General features: G+C 37.5%; 1 protein-coding gene across 2 annotated transcripts in view; it reads left to right on the top strand.

Annotated features, from left to right (window-relative positions):
* The window catches only part of SLC25A12 (solute carrier family 25 member 12), a 101162-nt gene that overhangs the window by 5021 nt on the left and 74243 nt on the right, over positions 1–21898 (top strand). For both annotated transcript variants that reach the window (XM_045868628.3, XM_045868627.3), the window contains exon 3: positions 13718–13860. In XM_045868628.3, the coding sequence (XP_045724584.1) occupies positions 13718–13860 (143 nt within the window). The remainder of the gene's footprint in view (positions 1–13717; positions 13861–21898) is intronic.

Genomic DNA, 21898 nt, shown 5'->3' with positions numbered 1-21898 from the left:
CTGAGCTGAAGTCAGATGCTTAACGACTGAGCCACCCAGGTGCCCCACCCTGTTCTTTTTCTCATTATCACCAATGTAACGATGAAGATCATATCCCATATAAAAATTATGAAAATTCATTTTCTTCTGTGTTATTTTAGAAAAGAAGTGGAAGAAGATGCTGCTAATATAAAGCAAAGAGTGATTCTTCCTTAGGGATTTTATGATAACATTTAATTTTTAATTGAAAGAAATATCCTTTTATTCAATAAATAATTTGTTTACATATTACGTATTTATTTATTTTGGGCAGTAACCTGGAGCTGAGAAGGGAGTTAAGCAGGACTTTTAGCAGGAGACACTTCCACTTTGTTGAATAGGTATTAGGGCTATGTTTTCGGAAGCATGGAATGTGGATTACAAATGATAACATCTACTGAGGCTCAATGTGGAGGAAAAAGGTGCTCTCACAGGGTATTTGTGGAAACAAAGACTCTTTGGAAAGCAATCTGGCGATAGTTTAAAATAGAAAGAAGATACCATTTGAACAAACAATCCAACCTTTGGGATATTTATCCCAGAGAAATAAAAATACTCATAAGAATATCTATGTACAAGGGGCGCCTGGGTGGCTCAGTTGGTTAAGTGGCTGCCTTCAGCTCAAGTCATGATCATAGGGTCCAGGGATCTAGTCCTGAATCAGGCTCCCTGCTCAGCAGGGAGTCTGCTTGTCCCTATCCCTCTGCCCCTCTCCCCTGCTTGTGCGGGCATACTTGCATTCTCTCTCTCTCAAATAAATAAAATCTTAAAAAAAAAAAGAATATGTATGTACAGCGTTGTTAGTTGCAGTACTCATTTGTTCCTTGAGGGAAAAAAAGTAAGAAATGAGAAATGTTATCAAAGGGGAGTAGTAGAAAAATTATGGAATAACCAGCCCATGGAAAATTATGCAGAACTAAAAAGAATGAGTTAGGCCTATTTCAGCTGATTTAGAGAGATATCCAATGTACTATTAAGTGAGATAAGAAAGATGTAAATAAGTGTATATAGCATGATTATAGTTTTCTAAAAGTCATTTTGTATATGTTGTATTTATATTTACACATATATATGCTTATAGAAGAATTAGGGGAAAATAAAAACAAAGTCTTGATGTATATGTATTAGATTTTGATCAAGTGAATAATTTAAAAAGTAAGAATTTAGCAGTTCAGAACCTGAAGTTAAAAGAAGACTTCCCAGACTAAATTGGGTTGAATAAACCCAGTATGAGACACACAAAAGGGTATCTGACTGATTAAGTTTTCACCAGTTCTTTATAATGTGGGCATTGAAGATGATAGCCTTTATCCTTAGTATATTATTTTAAAAATTTTTATTTTTTTAATTATTTTTTAAAGATTTTATTTATTTATTTGACAGAGAGACACAGCGCAAGAGAGAACATAAGCAGGGGGAGTGGGAGAGGGAGAAGCAAGGCTCCCCGCTGAGCAGGGAGCCCGATGCGGGGCTCGATCCCAGGACCCTGGGATCATGACCTGAGCCGAAGGCAGACGCCTAACGACTGAGCCACCCAGGCACCCCCAAAATTTTATTTATTTATTAGAGAGAGACATAGCAAGAGAGGGAACACAAGCAGGGGGAGTGGGAGAGGGAGAAGCAGGCTTCCCACTGAGCAGGGAGCCCAATGTGGGGCTCGATCCCATGACCCTGGGATCGTGACCTGAGCCGAAAGCAGATGCTTAACAACTGAGCCACCCAGGCGCCCCTATCTTTAGTATATTAGTACTTGCCATAAACTATATAGAGTTTTCATTAAAAAAAAAAAAAGGGTTAGGCATTAAGGGCATATTCACACCATAGACTTTATCCTTGAGTCAACTGAAGGATTGAAAAATAATTGAAAAGATGAGAAAATTAGTGTTATTAAATGCATGTTGTGTTCTATGACCCATCAATATATTTTTAATTGTCTACCATGTGCCAGGCTAGGCATTGTGCTAGGTTCTACCTTTATAGATTTTAAAGATTTTTTTAAAAAAAATGTATTTATTTGTTGGGGGGCGAGAAAGCAATCATGAGCCAGGAGGAGAGGCAGGGCGAAAGGGAGAAGCAGACTCCTCACTGAGCAGGGAGCCTGCTGTGGGGCTTGATTTTGACCTGAGCCAAAGGCAGATACTTAACTGACTGAGCCACCCAGGTGCTCCTACCTTTATAGATTTTAGATAGAGGATTTCAGTGAAGGTAAAACCTCACGTTCTAGGTCGTCGTGAGATAGACAATAATAGTAAAGCCCACAGACTTGGAAAAAAAAACAAAAAGCAGCTGCAGAAGGTGATAAGTCTGATAAGGAAATAAACAGAATGATGGAAAAGGCCATCATTTTTCAAGGGGTGGTCAGGAAAGACCCCTGAGGAGGTGATACTAGAGATGAGACTAAAAGGTGGGCAGAGAGAATTCTGAACAGAGGGCTCACAAGTCTAAAGGCCTAGACAGAGATAAGGGTTTGTATGTTTGGCAAACAGAAAGCGGGCCAGTGTGCCTGAAGTGTCAGTTAGTGAGGGAGTGAATGGCCAGTAAGAGATGAGGCTGAAGGAGAGCCGTATCAGGCACGGCCTTGTTTGCAGGCCACAGAAGAGTTTGGATTTTTTTTTTTAAGAGCGTTGTTGAAACTACTGAAGGTCTTTCACCTTGGAAGTGGAATAATTCAGTTTACATTTTGAATAGATCATATTTAAGTAGATCATATTGACCTATTATATAAGCTTTCTTATACATTTCTGTGCTTTCTTATGGATGACGGCTTTGAGTAGACTGTGAGCCTTCCTATTTAATTTCCTCCTGTCCCTGGGGTTCTTAGACTACCTTGAGTGAGGCCTCACTGACTCCTTTTCATCCAGAAGACCAGTAGCTGGAGCCTACAATGGCTTTGTAGTCTGATCTGGATTTGAGTCCTTATTTGCTCCCTTTTTGCTGTATTACTGTAGGCATTTACATTAGCTTTGGAGTCTGTTTCCTCATCTGTCTGAGAAGGGATAACTACACCTAGCGCATAGGGATGTTATAAAGATTAACTAAGTTAATTTGTAAATGATGCCTGACACATGGTGCTTAGTTCCTTGTTCCCTTCCTTTTCTTCTGAGATGAAGACTTTTCTTTCCTGAATAAGATCTGAGACCCTGTCTTTCCAAGACAACTGTGCTGGACCTATAAAGTGACTAAGATGTTAATATGTGTTTATGATTATGTATGTAATCAGCTAATTACTCACATTCTTGAGACATACACCTGAAGATCTTTACAAATCCCCACATTCAGAAATACCGCCATAAGAGGTGACTTCTCTCAAGTTTATAGGTTCTGAGAAGGGATATAGCCATGGTCTAAGATTGAGAGACTATGAAAGATGTGTACAGAGTTGTTTTTGGAAACTTCAGCTGCTCAGTCTGGACCAGAGAAGGAATAATAGTCCAAGTAGGCTCTGAAATACCAAGACACAGACCTAAAAGAGACTTGTAACTCATTCTTCAGTGTGTAACTTAAAAATCATTTCCTTGTGCTGTCTAGCTCTCTTTTACTTAATATTACTGAAGTTTCTGAAGCATCATTCACTGAAACCGGTGCCATAGCCACTATTGGGCTTCTAGAATGTGCCATTGCTTACTTACTGAATCACTATTATGTGTCAGGCACTATTGTAAGTATTCTATACAAATCTTTATAGTTAATCCTCAAAACAACTCTATAAGATAGGAACCATTAATATTCCCATTTTCATAGATGAGGAAACTGAGCCCTAGAAGGGTTAAGTAACTTGATCAAGGTTATACAGTAAATGGAAGAGACTTGCTTTATGTATTTCAAAGCAACTTGGCTTTTTTAGTTAATATTGTTTGGAGATAGGGGTATGTTAGTACATATAGAATCATCTCATTCTTTTTCTGTCTTTTAAAAAGTCTTTTTTAATTATGGAAAATTTTAAACCTGTATACAGTTAGAGAAAATAGTATAATGAATTACCATATATCCATCACTCAGCTTCACCAACTGTTATGGCTGATCTTGCTTCGTCTGTATTGCAGCTGCATTGGATTATTTTGAAGCAATTCCCAGACATTGTATCACTGCATACACAAATACTTTAGTATCTCTAAAGGTGATGACTCTGAAAATCATCAAACCATAATTCGATTATTACAGGTAAAAATATTCCTTAATAATGTGGATTTCCATTCAGTGTTGAAATTTCCCTGATTGTTTTATTTTTTAAAGTTGTTTTATTAAAATCAGGATCCAAGCCATGTTCATACATTACATTTGTTTGATCTGTCTCTTAAATCTTTTAATATTTTCCACTCCCTACCAGGATAAAGGTCCTTCTATCTCTGTGGCAAAAATCTTGGTATTTAATCAAAGCTTACCAACATTAAAGCATTCTGTCCCCCTAGGAGCTGCACCTTGATTGTCAAAGACATGATTTGCTCAGGCTTACAAATATATATGCTCCTTGTATGTTCCCATGGTTACTTAGACCAAGAGATTGAAGTATTATTTTAAGAACAATGCAAATTAATTATACAACTTAATCTGTCCTGAGAAGCATTCTAGTTTGAGTTATTGAGTTCTCTGGGGTCATTATTTTATTTCCAAGGTTTTTGGCCATTTTGAGGGGAAAATTGTTTTGGTAGACCTCATTTATTATGGTAGTTTCAGTTGATTTCAGTGATTAACAAGGGTCTTGTACCTCCATGCTCTGTTAGGACTTGCATTTTTTAGTAGCCGACAGTAGGACTTGATATAATGGACAGTAAAAATACATATACTGAAGCAAAAAGAAAAATAAGCACATAATATTTCATGGAAACAAGCTGAGTTAGAAAGCAGACTTTTGGAGAACTTTTTTTGTAAAATCAAATAGAAGGTTTGATTCTCGTGTTTGTGAAATATGCAACAGAAAGTGCTAGTTAAAATTAGATGGATGGGACACCTGCGTGGCTCAATCAGTTAAGTGTCTGCCTTTGGCTTGGGTCATGATCCTGGGGTCCTGGGATTGAGTTGTGCATCGGGCTCCTTGCTCAGTGGGGAGCCTGCTTCTCCCTCTGCCTACCACTCCCCCTGCTTGTTCTCTCTCTCTCTCTCTTTCACTCTGACAGATAAATAAATAAAATCTTATAAATAAATAAATAAATAAAATTAGATGGATAAAATTACCTTTTCCTAATGCATGTGTAGTTGATTTTAGTAAATATCAAAAAAATTTTGCATTGCTAATTAAAATCTTTTAAAAAATTGGCCATATGTGTTAAAAGTATTTTTTCTTACTAAAGTATTACTTATGATAATGAATTCCACATTGTATTGTTGTAACAGGGTTTGTGTGTCAGACCCATTGCAGTTTGCTCCTCATGGAGAGTGCTCGTGTAGTGAAAGGGCATACATTCCTGACTAAATTTGGCTTCCGTTAGGAGTAAGAGCAGTAAAAGTGAAGGACAGCAAGAGGATTAACTTTGTATGCTCAGCTCTTCCATTGTTAATGTATTCATTTTTATACATGGGAAATGCTTTATGTGATATCTGTAATTACCAAACTTTGTGACATTGTCATTTGAGAGTTGCTGAAATTAAAAGGATATTGAGATCTGAAAAATGTCAGTTCATCTCCGTTGGAACAAAGTCATGGAGCAACAGTGTGTTTTAACTCATATTACAGCCCCATGTTAGATAAGCAGAGATGAAGCTGGCTAGACCAGTTAGGACCGATGTGGTAAACCCAAGAATAGTGGAAGCCACCCCCAAGGAAACCTTGGTTTGGAGGAAGATGAAGAGTTAGAACAATAACTCCTTCATGCTTGGGCAAAAGCAGAATAATTAAATAAGCAAAGGAGGGAAATTGGGACCCTATGCTTTTCTGTGTTTCTAAGCATTTTAGAAGAACTACAGTATTTCAATATGCATTAGTTTTACAATTTCCAGGTACTTTGGTGTTCAAGATCTCATTTTTTCCCTTACATCAAGACAGCTAGCTTTCTGTACTGTTTTATTAGAGAAGAGGCTCAAAGAAGCTATGTTTCACTCAAGAAATCGCACAGGAGATTAGAACTCGTTTTCTGACCCTGGTTTTGGTGTCCATCATGCTATCGTCTCTGAGCTATGTGAGGGTAGGAATTATGTTTTTGTGATCTTTGCATCCCTAGTACCAGGCATAGTGTCTAGCACACAATCGCTACTTGATAAATGTTTTTTAAGTAAATGCAAAATGACCGGAAGATTTGAAATTAGCAGATTTTAAGTAGTGCCTCTAAATATATTACCTTGGTTTTGGTGTGCATACTTAAAAAGAAAATCCTTGATACAACTATGCTTTTTAAAAAGTAATCCGCTTTATAGTTCTAGCAGATCAGAATTTTTCTTTATAATCTCTGGAAAGTCCTTTAGACATAAAATATCAAAGGATCTATTTGTCTTTGAACTTAAACCATTTTAACAGGTAATTTGTATCATTTAGACTGTTTGGGTTTTTTACTCATTTGTGTCATTGAATTTTATGTTAACCTTCTTTTCCTCTTTACTCAATAGAAATTTAGGATTGTGTGAAAACTCTTTGTAAAGTTTGCTTTATAGTAACCTGTAATATAGGTTGAAATTTGGTAAATAGGTAAAGGAGTTAGTTACTACTGTCTAACTTACTTCAGTCAGGTAAGACCTTGATATGTTGATCTATTGGCTTGGTAGGCAAAATATTTCTAGATAACATGATCTCATTTGGAGCTAGAGGTAGTTCAGTGTAAGTACAGTAGTGTAAGTACATATATCTATATGTGAAACCCTACCATCTTTCATCAGCAATAAAGATTCTAATCTTTCATTAAGATCCATTTTATTTCTCAATCTTCAGAATGTAAAGACTTTTTCAAGCACATGTGAACTACACTCAATGTAAATTTAAATATTTCTGGAAATGTCAAATCTATGTGCACCTTTACATTCCAAAACTTGAGTTGGATTTGGAAAAAGTTTAATCAAGAAAATGTCACTATTTCTGTTTGGATACTGTCAGCTACTTCCTGTCAATGTCTTTCATGTGTCCTTGACTTCCTGCCCAAGAGGGATTTACAACTGCTTAAGAGACATCTTTGAAATGGCAAATGATTAACTCTAAAATTATTTGGAGTATGGATATAATATTTGGTCAATTTCATTTAAAGTAATTTTGGTTCACTCTTTGAAATGACAGGAACAAAATGGAAATGATATTATGAAACGAATAAGTTAGTTGATACATTAAATTTTTAGCATAACTGTTAGCATGGTAGACCCAAAACTTTGTTTTACATTGCTTTTTACTGTTTTTAGTATAAATATGCGAGTCATTTTGGTTAGCAGAAAGAGGTCTCAAAATGGCTACTTAATCTATTCTGATTTCTAGCCTTTTGTGTTACTCAAGGTCATGTTTACTTTGTTTAAAACATTATTATGCAGTCAATTAAAATAAACATTGAAAGTAATGAAGCTGTTTAAAATAAATGGGTCATTCTTTTTTTAAAAGTATTTAAAAATATACTTTTGGTTTAAATATATCATCTGTTTTTAAGGTACCTGCTTTTCTTTGTTAACATAATATCTAAAATGTTTTAGCATCTTGACTGACTGTGGGTAGATTCTAGTTTCAGTTCTATACTCCCTCTTCTGTTCTGTCTGTTCAGGCAAACAGACTCACTGACATTGCCAAGTAATTGTCTCTAATTTAATGAGTTAATTAGTTAACTGTCTCCTGCAAAAGTCAAGTACTAACTCCTTATGGATGAGAAGAGTTATTTTTTTTTCCCTCTGAGCTATACACTTTATCTTTCAGTTCAAATCAAGTTAAAATAGACTAGGAGAGTTGGGGAAAACACTAGCAAAATACCTCAGGGTAAGTGATTCTCTGGCATCATTTATAACCCCAGATACTGGCAAAGCCTGTTCCGGTACTTGTCAAGAAAAGCATTTGTTTTCCTTGTTGGCTGCTGTGTCCTTGGTTTGTGCTAAGGCTGCTTTATTTCCTGATAAAGTCAAGAATGTTGTGAAATCCTGGTGATTCTGTAAGTACAGTATAATTTGTGTGTGTGTGGGTGTTGTGTGTGTAGTGGTGGTAATCCTGGCAGTCAAATTCAGGTATTAGTGTTAGATGTGAGACACCTATGTGGCAAAAAGAAATGGAGACTTTGTTGCCACATTTTGTTAATACTAACTCTGAAATGTTTTCATATTCTCTTTTTTGAAAACTGACATCTGATTAAGGAAAGCAAGCAGCTCTCAAACCATTGGAGAGAGAACAAAGATCTCCATAACCCATCTCTAGTATTTTTTTTTATTTTGCATCTTGTGTTTAGTTCTTCCTTCTTTTAAATTTTCATAGGAGTCAGACCCAGGATTCCTTGTCAAAGGACGTGAGCATTCGTATAGTTCTTTATATATGATATGTATATGTGTATATATTGCTGAATTGCTTTTCAAAATGACTGAATTAGAAAAAAGCAAGATGTACAGAACAGTATCTATAGTTATTTGTGTAAAAAGAAATGAGTAAGAATATTCATGCATATTTGCATGTATATACATTAGCATGTATATGCATATATCTTATATGTGTATAATCATTTATGCGTAAAACATCTGGAAGGATATACAAAAAATTGATTGCCTCTGGAGTGGGGTATTGAGTGGGGACAGAGGTGTTAGAAAGACTTTTCACTGTATACCCTTCTGTACCTTTTGAATTTTGAATGGTGTGACTGTAACATTATGAGAATCATTTTTTAAAAAGGCCATTAGCAAGGGGTGAAAATACCCATTGTTTTCTTATTTGCACTCCCACCCCCTTGGTTGGTTCAGGCCTCATCCTCTTTTATCTGGATCTTCAGTAGGGGACACTTGTTCTCCCTGCCCCCAGTCAGTCTCTGTCCTCTCCAAACCATCTTTTCCCTTGCCACCAGAGATGGCACAGGTTAAATCACATCTCTGTCCTCCTCTAAAATTTTTAGTGGCATCCCAAGGTCCACAGAATGGAGTTCAGACTATTCAGCTTAGCATTCAAAGTCTTCTATCATCTGGTTTCAAACTGCCTTTTTGGTCTCACCTCTGCATGTTATCTTTGTATATATCCTCTCTTCATTACCATTTCCTTTTCAACTAACTCTCCCCCCCCCAAAAAGGAAAAAAAGTATTTTAAAATTTCTATATTTGTTCACATTTTCTTTTTTCTTTTTTTAGCCTGAAAGACCCTGTCTGTTTGCAGTTAAAATTGAATTTTATTTTCAAGGCCTATTCTGAATGTTACTTTCTCTTTCCTACTGCAGCCTCATTCCACCTGTTCTTAGAATGAACCACTCTTTTTTGAATCCCATAGTATTTCCCATACCATTGTTTGGCACTCATGTTCTAGTGAGTTGTTGACTTGTCAGTGTCTTTATATTCTATTTTTAGACTTTCTTGTGTTGATTCCTCTTTTCAATTGCGGTAGTCTTCCTGACATTGTGCTTTTCCCCACTCCTGCCTATTCTTAACTCCGTGGTTTTCTGATTTTGGTAAAACATGTCAGATTTTGAAGAACACTGAAGAACAAAGAGCAAAAGAAGTAGTTGACAGGAATTGGTAGAATCCACTCACTATTAGTATTAATACTATACAGTTAATTTTTTCTTTATTCTATATTTGCATACCTATTGTTTTGAAATGTCAAAGATTATTTGGTCTTCATTTTATTTTTTTAAAATTTTTTATTGTTATGTTAATCACCATACATTACATCATTAGTTTTAGATGTAGTGTTCCATGATTCATTGTTTGTGCATAACACCCAGTGCTCCATGCAGAATGTGCCCTCCTCAATACCCACCACCAGGCTAACCCATCCTCCCACCCCCCTCCCCTCTAGAACCCTCAGTTTGTTTTTCAGGGTCCATCGTCTCTCATGGTTCATCTCCCCCTCCGATTTCCCCCCCTTCATTCTTCCCCTCCCGCTACCTTCTTCTTCTTCTTTTTTTTTTTCTTAACATATATTGCATTATTTGTTTCAGAGGTACAGATCTGAGATTCAACAGTCTTGCACAATTCGCAGCGCTTAACCAGAGCACATACCCTCCCCAGTGTCTATTACCCAGTCACCCCATCCCTCCCACCCCACCTGGTCTTCATTTTATAGATGTATGATATATCTAGAAGCTTGGGGAGAATGGAGTTCTTTTTTTTTTTTTTTTTTTAAGATTTTATTTATGTATTTGACAGAGAGAGACACAGCGAGAGAGGGAACACAAGCAGGGGGAGTGGGAGAGGGAGAAGCAGGCTCCCCTCAGAGCGGGGAGCCCGATGCGGGACTCGATCCCAGGACCCTGGGATCATGACCTGAGCTGAAGGCAGTCGCTTAACCAACTGAGCCACCCAGGCGCCCGAGAATGGAGTTCTTGAAGGACTCGGTGAGTTAGTGGTAGGGCCAGGACTTAAACTTAGGACCATTTCGGGAATGACGTTTATAGCATGTAGAGAGAACATGACTTTATTTTGAGGTGATATTTGTTAGGTGTTTTTGGTAGTACAAGCTAGTAAAAACATGTGTACCTTGGGCTACTTCTTGTGCAGGCTAATAAAGCACTGGCTGTGATAGCCTCTGTGGTGTGTTTTAGAATATGACAAAAGAAACGTATTTTATTTAATTCTTTCCTTGTTGAAAGAGCTGGTTGCTTGGTTTAGTCAGATTCACAAATGAGAATATTTGAAATGCTTAACCAAAAAGCAAACCAATAGTCCTTTGCTTTGATCCTTTCCATTCCTGTCTTGTTTCCCAGAAGCAACCACTTCTAACTCTTAGCTATTTATTGTGGTATTTCCCTTCATATCTCTATACTGCTATTTCTAGGCATTATTGACTTCCTATGATAGTAGTTGAGGACTTCCTTATACTTCTTCCTCCTTCCTTCTCCCTCCATTCCTCTCAGTATGTTTATCATTGTTATTAAATTAATATTTGTATCTATATTAGTATGACTATAAATACTGTTTGTTTTGAGCCAAGTCATGTATTATATTTCCTGTTTTTGTACAACAAAAATACCTTTTCATAACTTACTTTCTCATAGGGTTAAAAATCACCTAACTTTCCATTTACTTAGCAATTTGTATACCTAATACCAATTCATTAATTTAACAAATATTTACCATTTGTGCCATTATTCTTGGTGCTTGGGATACAACAGTGAACAAACTAGACAAAGATTCATTCCTTTTTTTGGGAGATAGACAATAAACATAATAAAGAAGTAAAATACGTAGTGTGTTAGAAAGTGATTGGTGCCAATGGGGAAAAAAGAGCAATGTATGGGGGGTTGGGAATATAGGTGCAGGCATGGGTTGCATGGGTAATACTAAATAGGGTGATAAGAGTAGATCTCATTGAGAAGGTGACATTTGAACAAAGATTCATACTCCTCCCAATGTTATTTTTCACATAGCCAAATGCCTTGGGTAATTTAACATTTCATTTTCCCCAGTGGCTTCCTTCTTGGAGCCCTTTGTCTGCTCCCTGCCAGGATTATGAACTCTAGAGGCCTACAGCACAGTTGTCCTGGGATTTCTCTTGGCCACTTTCCTGGGTTGGATCATCGGATTCCTGGATCCCACATCTTCCTCTGACTTGGTTCATGCCCTCTTTTTGATGGAGTAAATTTTCCTATAGCTTCCTGAGAAGGCACATGATGAGAGAAAAAAGTATTGAGAACATGGATATCTCAAAGTACTTTTATTTTTATTTATTTATTTTTTAAAAGATTTATCCATTTTAGAGAGGGAGCGAGCATGCATGAGCAGGGAGAGGTACAGAAGGAGAGGGAGAGAAGCAGCCTCCATGCTGAGCACCAAGCTGGCTGCAGGACTCGATCCCATGACCCTGAGACCATGACCTAAGCTGAAACCAAGAGTCAGATGCCCAATTGAGTAAGCCACCCACGCACCCCTCAAAGTACTTTTAACCTACTCTTACAATTGATTGAAAGTTTGGCTCAGTTTAGAAATCTGGGCTGAAACTCATCTTAGAATTTTCAAGGTCTTACTGCATTGTCTTCAGCTTTCAGTGTTTCTGTTGAGGAAGCATTGATGCTGGTGATTCATAATTCTTTATAGGTGACCTTTTTTTTTCTGTCTGAAAACTTTTAGGATTTTCTCTTTATTCTGATGTTCTATAATTTTATGATGATGGGCCAGGTCCTGATGTGGGGTTTTTTTTTTTTAATTTGTTTTAATATATTGTGCTTGGCATTTAGTGATCTCTTGTATTCTTCAATTCTGGGAAAATTTCTGATGTTACTACTTTGATATTTGACTGAAGTAGCTAAATTGATGAGCTGCAACCCAAAGAGGAGAGCTTTGGTTGTTCATGTTTGATCATGCCATAGTACATAAAACGCTTAAAATAATGAGGTATTTATTTGATAGGCAGGTATTATTTTCTTTGTAAAAATTAATCACATAAAAGCAGAATATTTTTGTTTCTTTTTTCCAGCTACTGGAACATAGAACAAATACCTATGATGGAAGGTCATGTTTTTCTCGTTCATTTCACTTTCTAAGGTTTAGTAGTCTGTCCTGCACCACCCTCCCTCCCCCGCCCCCCAGCTCCCCACTATTGGAGGTGGAAACCCTCTAGGAGTCTACAGGTGTCATCTTCTCACTCTCAGGTCTTGGTCACCTCGGCTGCCCTTTCACCTTTCTTCGTCTTTCTCGTATTTCTTCTCTTACGTATTATATGTTTCGTTGAGATAAAAGTCACATAACAAAATTCACCATTTTAACCATTTTAAAGTTTATAGTGCAGGGACACCTGGGTGGCTCAGTCGTTAAGTGTCTGCCTTCCGCTCAGGTCATGATTTAAGGGTCCTGGGATCAAGTCCCGCATCGGGCTCCCTGCTCAGCAGGGAGTCTGCTTCTACCTCTCTGTCTGCCTGCCGCTCCCCCTGCTTGTCCTCGCTCTCTCTCTCTCTCTCTCTCTGTCAATAAATAAAATATTTTTTTTATTTGGCAAAAAATAAATCTTTTATTTATTTGGCAGAGAGCACAAGTAGGCAGAGTGGCAGGCAGAGGGAGAGGGAGAAGCCGGCTCTCTGCTGAGCAGGGAGCTGGACGTGGGGCTCGATCCCAGGACCCCGGGATCATGACCTGAGCCGAAGGCAGCCGCTTAACCGACTGAGCCACCCAGGCGCCCCTAAATAAAATCTTTAAAAAAAAATCTTAAAAAAAAATAAAGTTTACAGTGCAATGTCATTTAGTATATTTACAATATTGTATGGCCATTGCCACAATCTAATTCCAGGACATTTTCATTGCCCCCCCCAAAAAATCTCATATGTGTTTAAGCAGTTACTCTCATTTCTCCTTCCTCCCAGTTCCTGGCAACTATGCCTCTGCTTTCTGTCACTGTGGATTTGCCTACTGTGGACATTTCATGTAAAAGGGGTCATACAATCTGTGGCCTTCGGTATTTGGCTTCTCTAACTTATAATGTTTTCAAGGTTTGTCCATGTTGTAGCATGTATCAGTATATTAAATCAGGCTATGAGTATTTTTTACTATCCAGAGAAAAGCCCTGCATTTATTATCTTTATTATGATTTTGATAACTGGCCTTTAATTTACCTTTTCACAAACATTTTTTGGTTACAAGATGTTGTTGAATAATTTTAATTTTTAAGTATACATTATTTATTTTTTAGTATGCCAGTACTGAGGTTGATGGAGAACATTATATGACCCCAGAAGACTTTGTCCAGCGCTATCTTGGACTGTATAATGATCCAAATAGCAATCCGAAGATTGTGCAGCTCTTGGCAGGAGTAGCTGATCAAACCAAGGATGGGTAAGAACCTTTATACATTTTTTGAAAATGAATGTTCCTCAATACCTTACTAGAAAATAGTAAACTCTAAGTTTATCTATAACTATCTGGAATTTTAATATTAAACCATATCTTAGAAGTTTATAAAAAGTGTTACTTGCTGCCATTATCAAGGATTTGGCATAATTAGCATTTCTTTCTTGCTTGCTTTTTTTGGGGGGGGAAGAAAACTACACGTAAAAAACCATATTTTATATTGAATAATCTGAACAGAATGGTTTTCAGATAACTAAGTGTATTTCTTTCACTCATACAACAAATATTGAATACCTTCTATGTTTTAGGCAATGTTCTAAGGCCTAGAATTACATGAGTGAATAAACTAATAAATGCAAAAGCAATATACAAATTTAAAAGTAAACTATAGCATGTTAGATTATAAGTGCTATGAAGAAGAATAAATCAGGGAAGAATTTAGAGAGTGGTATTTATGTATTTATTTGTCTCATTTATTTGACAAAATTTATTGAACAACCACCATTAGATAGGCACTGTTGGGCCTTAGTAATGCAAGCATAAGTAAAATGGGGTTCCTGGCCTTAAGAAGAAATTCATGGTCTAGTGAGAAAGAGGATGAGTAAACAAAGAAAATAATACTTTGGGAATAAGGTGCTATAATAAAAGTATGTGACAGATACAAAGGACACCCAAGAAAGCATGGTTAACTCTGTTTTAGGTGATCTAGACAGCATTATAGAAGAGGTGATACTTGAGTGAAATCTGGCAAGATGAACAGGAGATTGCTGGTGGTTGGGTAGTAGGGAGGAGGATTCTAGGACAGGGAACAGCAGTGGTAATGAAACATCAAGGAGAGTGTGCGTGTGTGTGCCTGCGTGTGTGTGTTTTGGGGAGTGACGGGGAAGTTGTGTTAAGTGTACCTTGGCGTGGCTGTGGTGTTGCTCTGTTGCTGCTGGAGTTGTGGTTGGAGTGGAGCTGGGGACCTTGTGTGCTAAGTTTTGACTGTATCCTGAAGGCTCGTGACTTAGTCTTGGAAGTATTTTTAGCCTGGCAGTGTGTGGGTGTGTACAGCCACAGAAATAGCAAGGTGCATCTTACTAGAGTGTCAGTTTACTCGGGGGAAAACGCACACCATTTTTTTATTAAATCAAATATGATTGTATTATGGAGCAAATGAATTATTTTTATGAATTATAAAGAGAATTTTGTCATGCTTTGTGAGTTCCAAGCTACATCTTCAGGCCTTCAAAGGCCCAGGTTCTTTCTCCTACTTATAGAGGTAGTTGTGTGAAAAACTAGGCAATGAGGAGTTGTTAAAAGTTATTTCTATTACCACAAATATGATCAGATTTTAGAAAAATTGTAGGTTGGAATAGGGCAAGACTTGCATGCAGTGAAATCCATTTAGGAAATGAAATGGATAACTACTGTAGTAGTTAAACTAGAAATGTTGGTATCTAAGTTGTTTGAGTCCAGCGTTAGTATTGTATTTTCATTTGTATTTTCCCACAGAATCTAGTACAGTGCATGATATCTACTATGAGTATTTTATATCTTAGATAAAGATTTTATATAATTTATCAATAGTAGATATTGGGGAACTTGTATACATTTTGTGACTGGTCTCTAAAAAAGTCAAATCAGGGGCTCCTGGCTGACTCAGTTGGTAGAGCATGAGACTCTTGATTTTGGAGTTGTGAGTTCAAGCCCCACACTGGGTGTAGAGATTACTTAAATAAATAAAGTTTAAAAAATTAATCAAATCAGCTGATAAGTTACTATGGACTATTCAGTCATTGGATTTCTCAATAGTGATTAGGCAGTAATACATATGAAAATCAATTATTTTTAATCAGAATTCATTCTTCAAAAATTTTAAAGGTAACATATACGTTTAGATCTTTTAGAAACTATAAGAGCATTTATTGTCATTAATTTGGCCTGAGACCTGCTTTCAGAGTACTCATATCTTTTCAGATGCTTTTTTTGTGACCCATTTGCTCTGGTCCATCTCAGTAAGTGTATTTTTTTTTGAAGCTTCATGTGGTTCTCCCAGACTCAGGTGCATTGTTAATGTGGTTGAGTGGAATCAACGGTTAAGTTGCCAGAGTAGATGAAAGATGGGTTTTGGCTAGTGAAGTATCTAATAATGTTGATAATGTTCACTTAAAAACAAACCTGTTGGGCGCCTGGGTGGCTCAGTCATTAAGTGTCTGCCTTTGGCTCAGGTCATGATCCCAGGGTCCTGGGATCGAACCCTGCATCGGGCTCCCTGCTCCGTGGGAAGCCTGCTTCTCCCTCTCCCACTCCCCCTGCTTGTGTTCCTGCTCTCACTATCTCTCTCTCTGTCAAATAAATAAATAAAATCTTAAAAAAAAAAAAAAAAAAAACCAAGCCTGTTTTTCTTTGTAAAAGGTGAATCTTTTTTTTTCCCCTCCCCCTGAATGGTAACTCTTTTCTATTTCAGATTTTAAGAACTTTTTAAGCTTACTTTTTCCCTCCCTTTGGAATAAGTCAGATTGGGATTGGATAGGAAATCTGATTCAGAGAGTTAGTTCATAAAAATTAAATGAGTTTATGAAACATATAGGTTGTTTCTGAAAGCAGAGAAAGGTGGAATTTTCTAGAAGCACAGCAATTCTTTTTATTTATTTATTTATTTATTTTTTTAAGGGGAATAGGAGCACAGGGAGAGGGAGAAAGAGAATCTTAAGCAGGCTCCACACCCAGTGTGGAGCCCAATGTGGGGCTTGGTCTCACAACCCTAAGATCATGACCTGAGCTGAAATCAAGAGTTGGACACTTAACCAACTGAGCCACCCAGGCACCCTGAAACACAGCGATTCTTAACCTCCTATTCATGGCTTGTCTTCAGGGGTTCCTGAACTTGCTGAAATATAATGCTAAAAGAGTGAATTTGTACCTGCATTTTTCTGGGGAGAAATCCCAGGTTTTCAGGAGGGGGGATTTATGAAATCAAAAAAGGTTAAGTATCCTTGTTAACGTTTCTTTAATACTTATAATTTAAGAGAATCAAAAGCTTTGATATTGTTTAATTTATTCCAAGTAGTCAACCCTTGCTCATTTAACATTTAAGGAAAATGAGACCTAAAGAGGTTGATTGATTTGCCCAATAACACCAAATTCTCTTTTTAGTCCATTTTCCTTCTTATAATCATTTTTTAAAAAAATGTTCTCTCCCCCCCGCTCCTTTACCCACTCCTTTATCCAGAGCTGTGATGGAAGAATAGAATAGTGCAGTTGGTACATTTTTTTATAGCCCTGATATTCATTGGTTTTACTGTAGTTGTTTTTTTTTCTTAAGATTTTATTTATTTATTTGAGAGAGAGCAAGAGAGAGAGAGCATGAGCAGGATGAGGGGCAGAGGGAGAAGCAAACTCCCTGCTGAGCAAGGAACCCAATGCAGGGCTCCATCCTGGGACTCAGGGATCATGACCTGAGCTGAAGGCAGATACTTACCAACTGAGCCACACAGACGCCCCTCTTGTCGTTTTTCGATGAGAATCTTATAGGTACAGATATTTTTTTTTTTTTTAAAGATTTATTTATTTATTTGAGAGAGTGAGAATGAGAGAGAGTACATGAGAGGGGGGAGGGTCAGAGGGAGAAGCAGGCTCCTCGCTGAGCAGGGAGCCCGATGCGGGACTCGATCCCGGGACTCCAGGATCATGACCTGAGCCGAAGGCAGTCGTCCAACCAACTGAGCCACCCAGGCGCCCTAGGTACAGATCATTTGAAATAGCATCACATAATATTGTTTATAATTACCCAAGACCCACTCTCAATTAATAGAACTAGTATAGGCAGGCCTAAGTGATTTAGTTAATAAGTATGTGGGAAAAGCAGGTTTAGGAGTAGTGAATACCATACCTTTTTGTGCTCTGGACTCCCCCACCCCCTGCTCCATGTTTTCTTAGCATGTAAACTGCCCCTCTCCTCTTCCCCATTCCCATTCCTCCAAAAGATAGTAAAATAAGCAGGAGTGTTTTGATATAGGTGTTTGCTGTGCAAAGCCATGTAGAAGCAACATTTTATGGTGTAAAATAGCATGATGGGTTGTCTAAAAGTAAAGGCCATTAGCCAAGTATTTGTGAAATTGTGGCATAAACTTTGAAGATGTGGTTATATAATGAAAAGCAAAATGATTTTATGCATTAAATGCAGGTTTGGGGAACTATTATTGTGTGACCTGATCTTAAAAGTTTAGACAGTTGCTTGTTTGAAACTGTAACTTCTAGAATTGTAGTTTTTATATTTAGCTCTAGTCAGAATTTCATCTGGAGGCTCTATTCTCCTATAATGTGTAAAACTATTATTTTCCTCTCAGTTTTTCACAACTGTTTTCCTTTAATGTTCTACATACATATAAAAATATATTTTTTTAAAAGATTGATTTTAGAGACAGAGAGAGAGAGAGAGCACCGGGCAGCCAGGAGGGTGGAGGCAGTGAGGAGCAGAGGTGGAGGGAGAGAGAAAGCCAAGCAGACTCCCCACTGAGTATGGAGCCAGATGCAGGGCTCTGTCAGCACCTGAGATCATGACCTGAGCCAAAACGAGTCGGATGCTTAACTGACTGTACCACCTGGTGCCCCAAAAGGAAAAGTATTCTTCATGCATATAGAAAAACCTTTTATATAGAAATCTCGGTTGCTCTAAAAATTGCAAAATTAACATAATGAAATTTTATTAGTTTCTACTTGGTAAATTTAAAAGGAACTTTGTAGAAAAATTTATTATTATTTTTTAAAGATTTTATTTATTTATTTGACAGAGACACAGCGAGAGAGGGAACACAAGCAGGGGGAGTGGGACAGGGAGAAGCAGGCTTCCTGCTGAGCAGGGAGCCCGAAGTGGGGCTCCATCCCAGGACCCTGGGATCATGACCTGAGCTGAAGGCAGACGCTTAATGGCTGAGCCACCCAGGGGCCCCTGTAGAAAAATTTAAAACATGCAATTCATAAAATACATTATTTCAGAATTATAAAATGAATATATGTTCTTTGTAAAAAGTCAAACAGGAGGTATGGTAAAAATTGAAGGTGCCACCTCATCCTCATTAAAAGAAAACCATTTATTAAAGTATGAACTAAGCAATGGTTTCTTCACCCCAGAGTTAGTGGCTTGTGGTTTGCATTCTGCTTAAATCTTGGTCAGAACCTTCTAACAATAGGGAACTCATTGCAGGATATGGGGAAAAGAGCCTTAAAAATTATTCTGGAACATGTTTGCTTTATGTTCACAGATAAACAGGCTTTTCTTGCTTTATGAAAATTATAGTTACATTATCATGTGGTATAAAATGCCTATGGGCTAAAAATAGATAAGGGGCATATCAGAGAGACGTTGTCCATGCCCCCCCGCTCCCTACTTCTTCCCAGTATCTTATAATGAAAATTCACTTATATACCTACCATATTCTACCATTAACATTTTTCTGTGCTTCCTTTTTCATATATCTATCCCTCTATTTTTCCATCCATCTTATTTTTTCACACATTTCAAAGTAAATTCCAAATATTGATACTCCTTAAATATTTCAGCATGCATATTATTAACTGGATTTCAGTATTTGTTTTGAGTGTTTTCTTTAGATGTAAAATTTACACACAGTGACAAATATTAAAACTTAAAGGTTCATTTGTGGAGTTTTGATAAATGCATATCCTGGGTAATTTCAGGTGATTTTTTTATTGTATTAAAATATATATAATGAATATAATACCGTTTTAACTATTTTTAAGTGTACAGTTCAATGGCATTAAGTATGTTCATTTTGTTTTACTACCATCACCACCATCCATCGCCTCCATTGTTTTCATCTTCTCATCCTGAAACTCTGTACCTTTTAAACAATGAGTCCCTGTTTTGCCTCAGTACCCAGCCCCTAGTAACCTCTATCTAGTTTCTGTTTCTAATGCGTTTTACTATGCTAGGTATTTCATATAAATTGAATAATGTAATATTTGTCCTTTTGTGTTTGGTTTATTTCACTTAGTCTATTGTTTTCAAGATTAATCCATGTTACAGCATATATCAGAATTGCATTCCTTTTTAAGGCTGAATAATATGAAGTGGCTTTTTTTTAAGTTGCTGATACTTTTGTGTTTCTTTTTTTTTAAAGATTTATTTATTTGAGAAAGAGAGCGTGCGCAAGCGTGATGGGGAAGGGCAGAGGCAGAAGGAAGAGAGTCTCAAGCAGACTCTGTGCACGGAGGGTGGTTGGGGGTGGTGCTGGTGGCTGGATCTCACCACGCTGAGATCAGGACCTGAGCCAAGATCAGGACCTGAGTCAGAGGCTTACCTGACTGTGCCACCCAGGTGCCCCTGCTTTTGTATTTCTTAATTGACCTTTCTTCAAATAAATTGCTCTGTGTAACAAAGGTAACTGTGAGTATTGTGAATTGGCTGTGTATCCCCCCAATACCTTCTTATAATGTCTACTTAGTACAAACACCAGGTACCCTTTCTATTTTTCATCTATAACTTTAAATTTGGGGAGGGGGCAGGAATACATGCACTGAATTGAAGGCAGGAATTGAGAATCTTCCACTGACTTGCTGAATTTCTTTGAGCATATCACTTGACTTTGGATTTTCTGAGGTCCTTTTGGATTTGCCTTTTTGAATATACTGATAGAGAAATGTATATATATATATATTTATTTTTTTTTAAAGTTATTTATTTATTTATTTGAGAGAGTGCACGTGAGCCAGGGGGAGGAGCAGAGGGGGAGGGAGAGGGAAGAGGAAAGAATCCCAAGCAGAATGGGTGTGGAACCAGACTTGGGGCTTGACTTCATGACTTGAGCTGAAACCAAGAGTCTGAGGCTTAACTGACTGAGCCACCCAGGCACCCCAAGAAATGTAGATATTTAAAGTCCACAGACTTTATATTTTAGAGAAAGGTCTACTTAGTTGGAAACCTACATGAGGGTGGTTGTAGATAACTGATGGGCCCTGGTCTCTCTGAAGAGGCGGCTTCTGCTTTGGCCTCAGGGGGCTGGTGCTACATGGGATGAGAAACATGTTGCCCACGCTTGCAATTTAACAAGAGAAACCAGAAAACTGGATATTTGTGTGAAGTACTTACGATTTCCTAATGTTGACAACTAATGTAACTAAAAAAATTATACTTTGCCTGCCAAAGAAAACATGTGTGGGCCAAATTCCGTCTGCCAGCCAACTGTTTATAACCTTTGCTAGTTAAGGAAAAAGTCTTTTACCTCTTCTGATAAATACAGAAAGTTTTGCTACTGAGTATGAAAGGTGTTTGAAAGCTACATATTCTGTATTTCAGGGTGATTGTATTTTTGATGTTAGATTCCTGAGGCTGTTTTGGAAAAGCCAAGATGTTATGGATTGTGTTTTTTAATCCATCATCAACCTAGTTACTTTTTATTTTTTAAATTACTCTTATAATCAAAAGAAATAATGCTAAATAATGATAAAAATTTCAAACATTTCAGAAATACAGACTGTAGAAAATGAAGGCCTTCTCTAAGTCCTCCCCTATATCATTATTTTATTCGTGTTATATATTCTTATTAAAACCACATATTACTGGGCGCCTGGGTGGCTCAGTTGGTTAAGCGACTGCCTTCGGCTCAGGTCATGATCCTGGAGTCCCTGGATCGAGTCCCGGAGTCCCTGGATCGAGTCCCGCATTGGGCTCCCTGCTCGGCAGGGAGTCTGCTTCTTCCTCTGACCCTCCCCCCTCTCATGTGCTCACTCTCTCTCATTCTCTCTCTCTCAAATAAGTAAAATCTTTAAAACAACAGCAACAACAAAAAAACCCCACATATTACTCATTGCTTTTTCGGGGTGTGTGGATGATGATACCTGATATGTTATAACTTCATTTGTTTTTACTACTCTAGAATTTGTGTAATGATAACCACACTTTGGAGTTTTATTATAGTTTTTAGTAGTACACCAATGCATAAAGTGTATTATGACGTGTGACCTGATAAAGTTTGATTATTCTTCTTCCCAGGATTCATTAGGCAATCAAGCTCCTAAT

The sequence above is a fragment of the Mirounga angustirostris genome, unplaced genomic scaffold (assembly GCF_029215605.1).
Source record: "Mirounga angustirostris isolate CCGP_5_RB_7025 unplaced genomic scaffold, mMirAng1.0.hap1 SCAF_3, whole genome shotgun sequence".
Lineage (NCBI taxonomy): Eukaryota > Metazoa > Chordata > Mammalia > Carnivora > Phocidae > Mirounga > Mirounga angustirostris.
The sequence above is the reverse complement of the archived record's forward strand: the minus strand, read 5'-3'. Positions and strand labels throughout refer to the sequence as shown.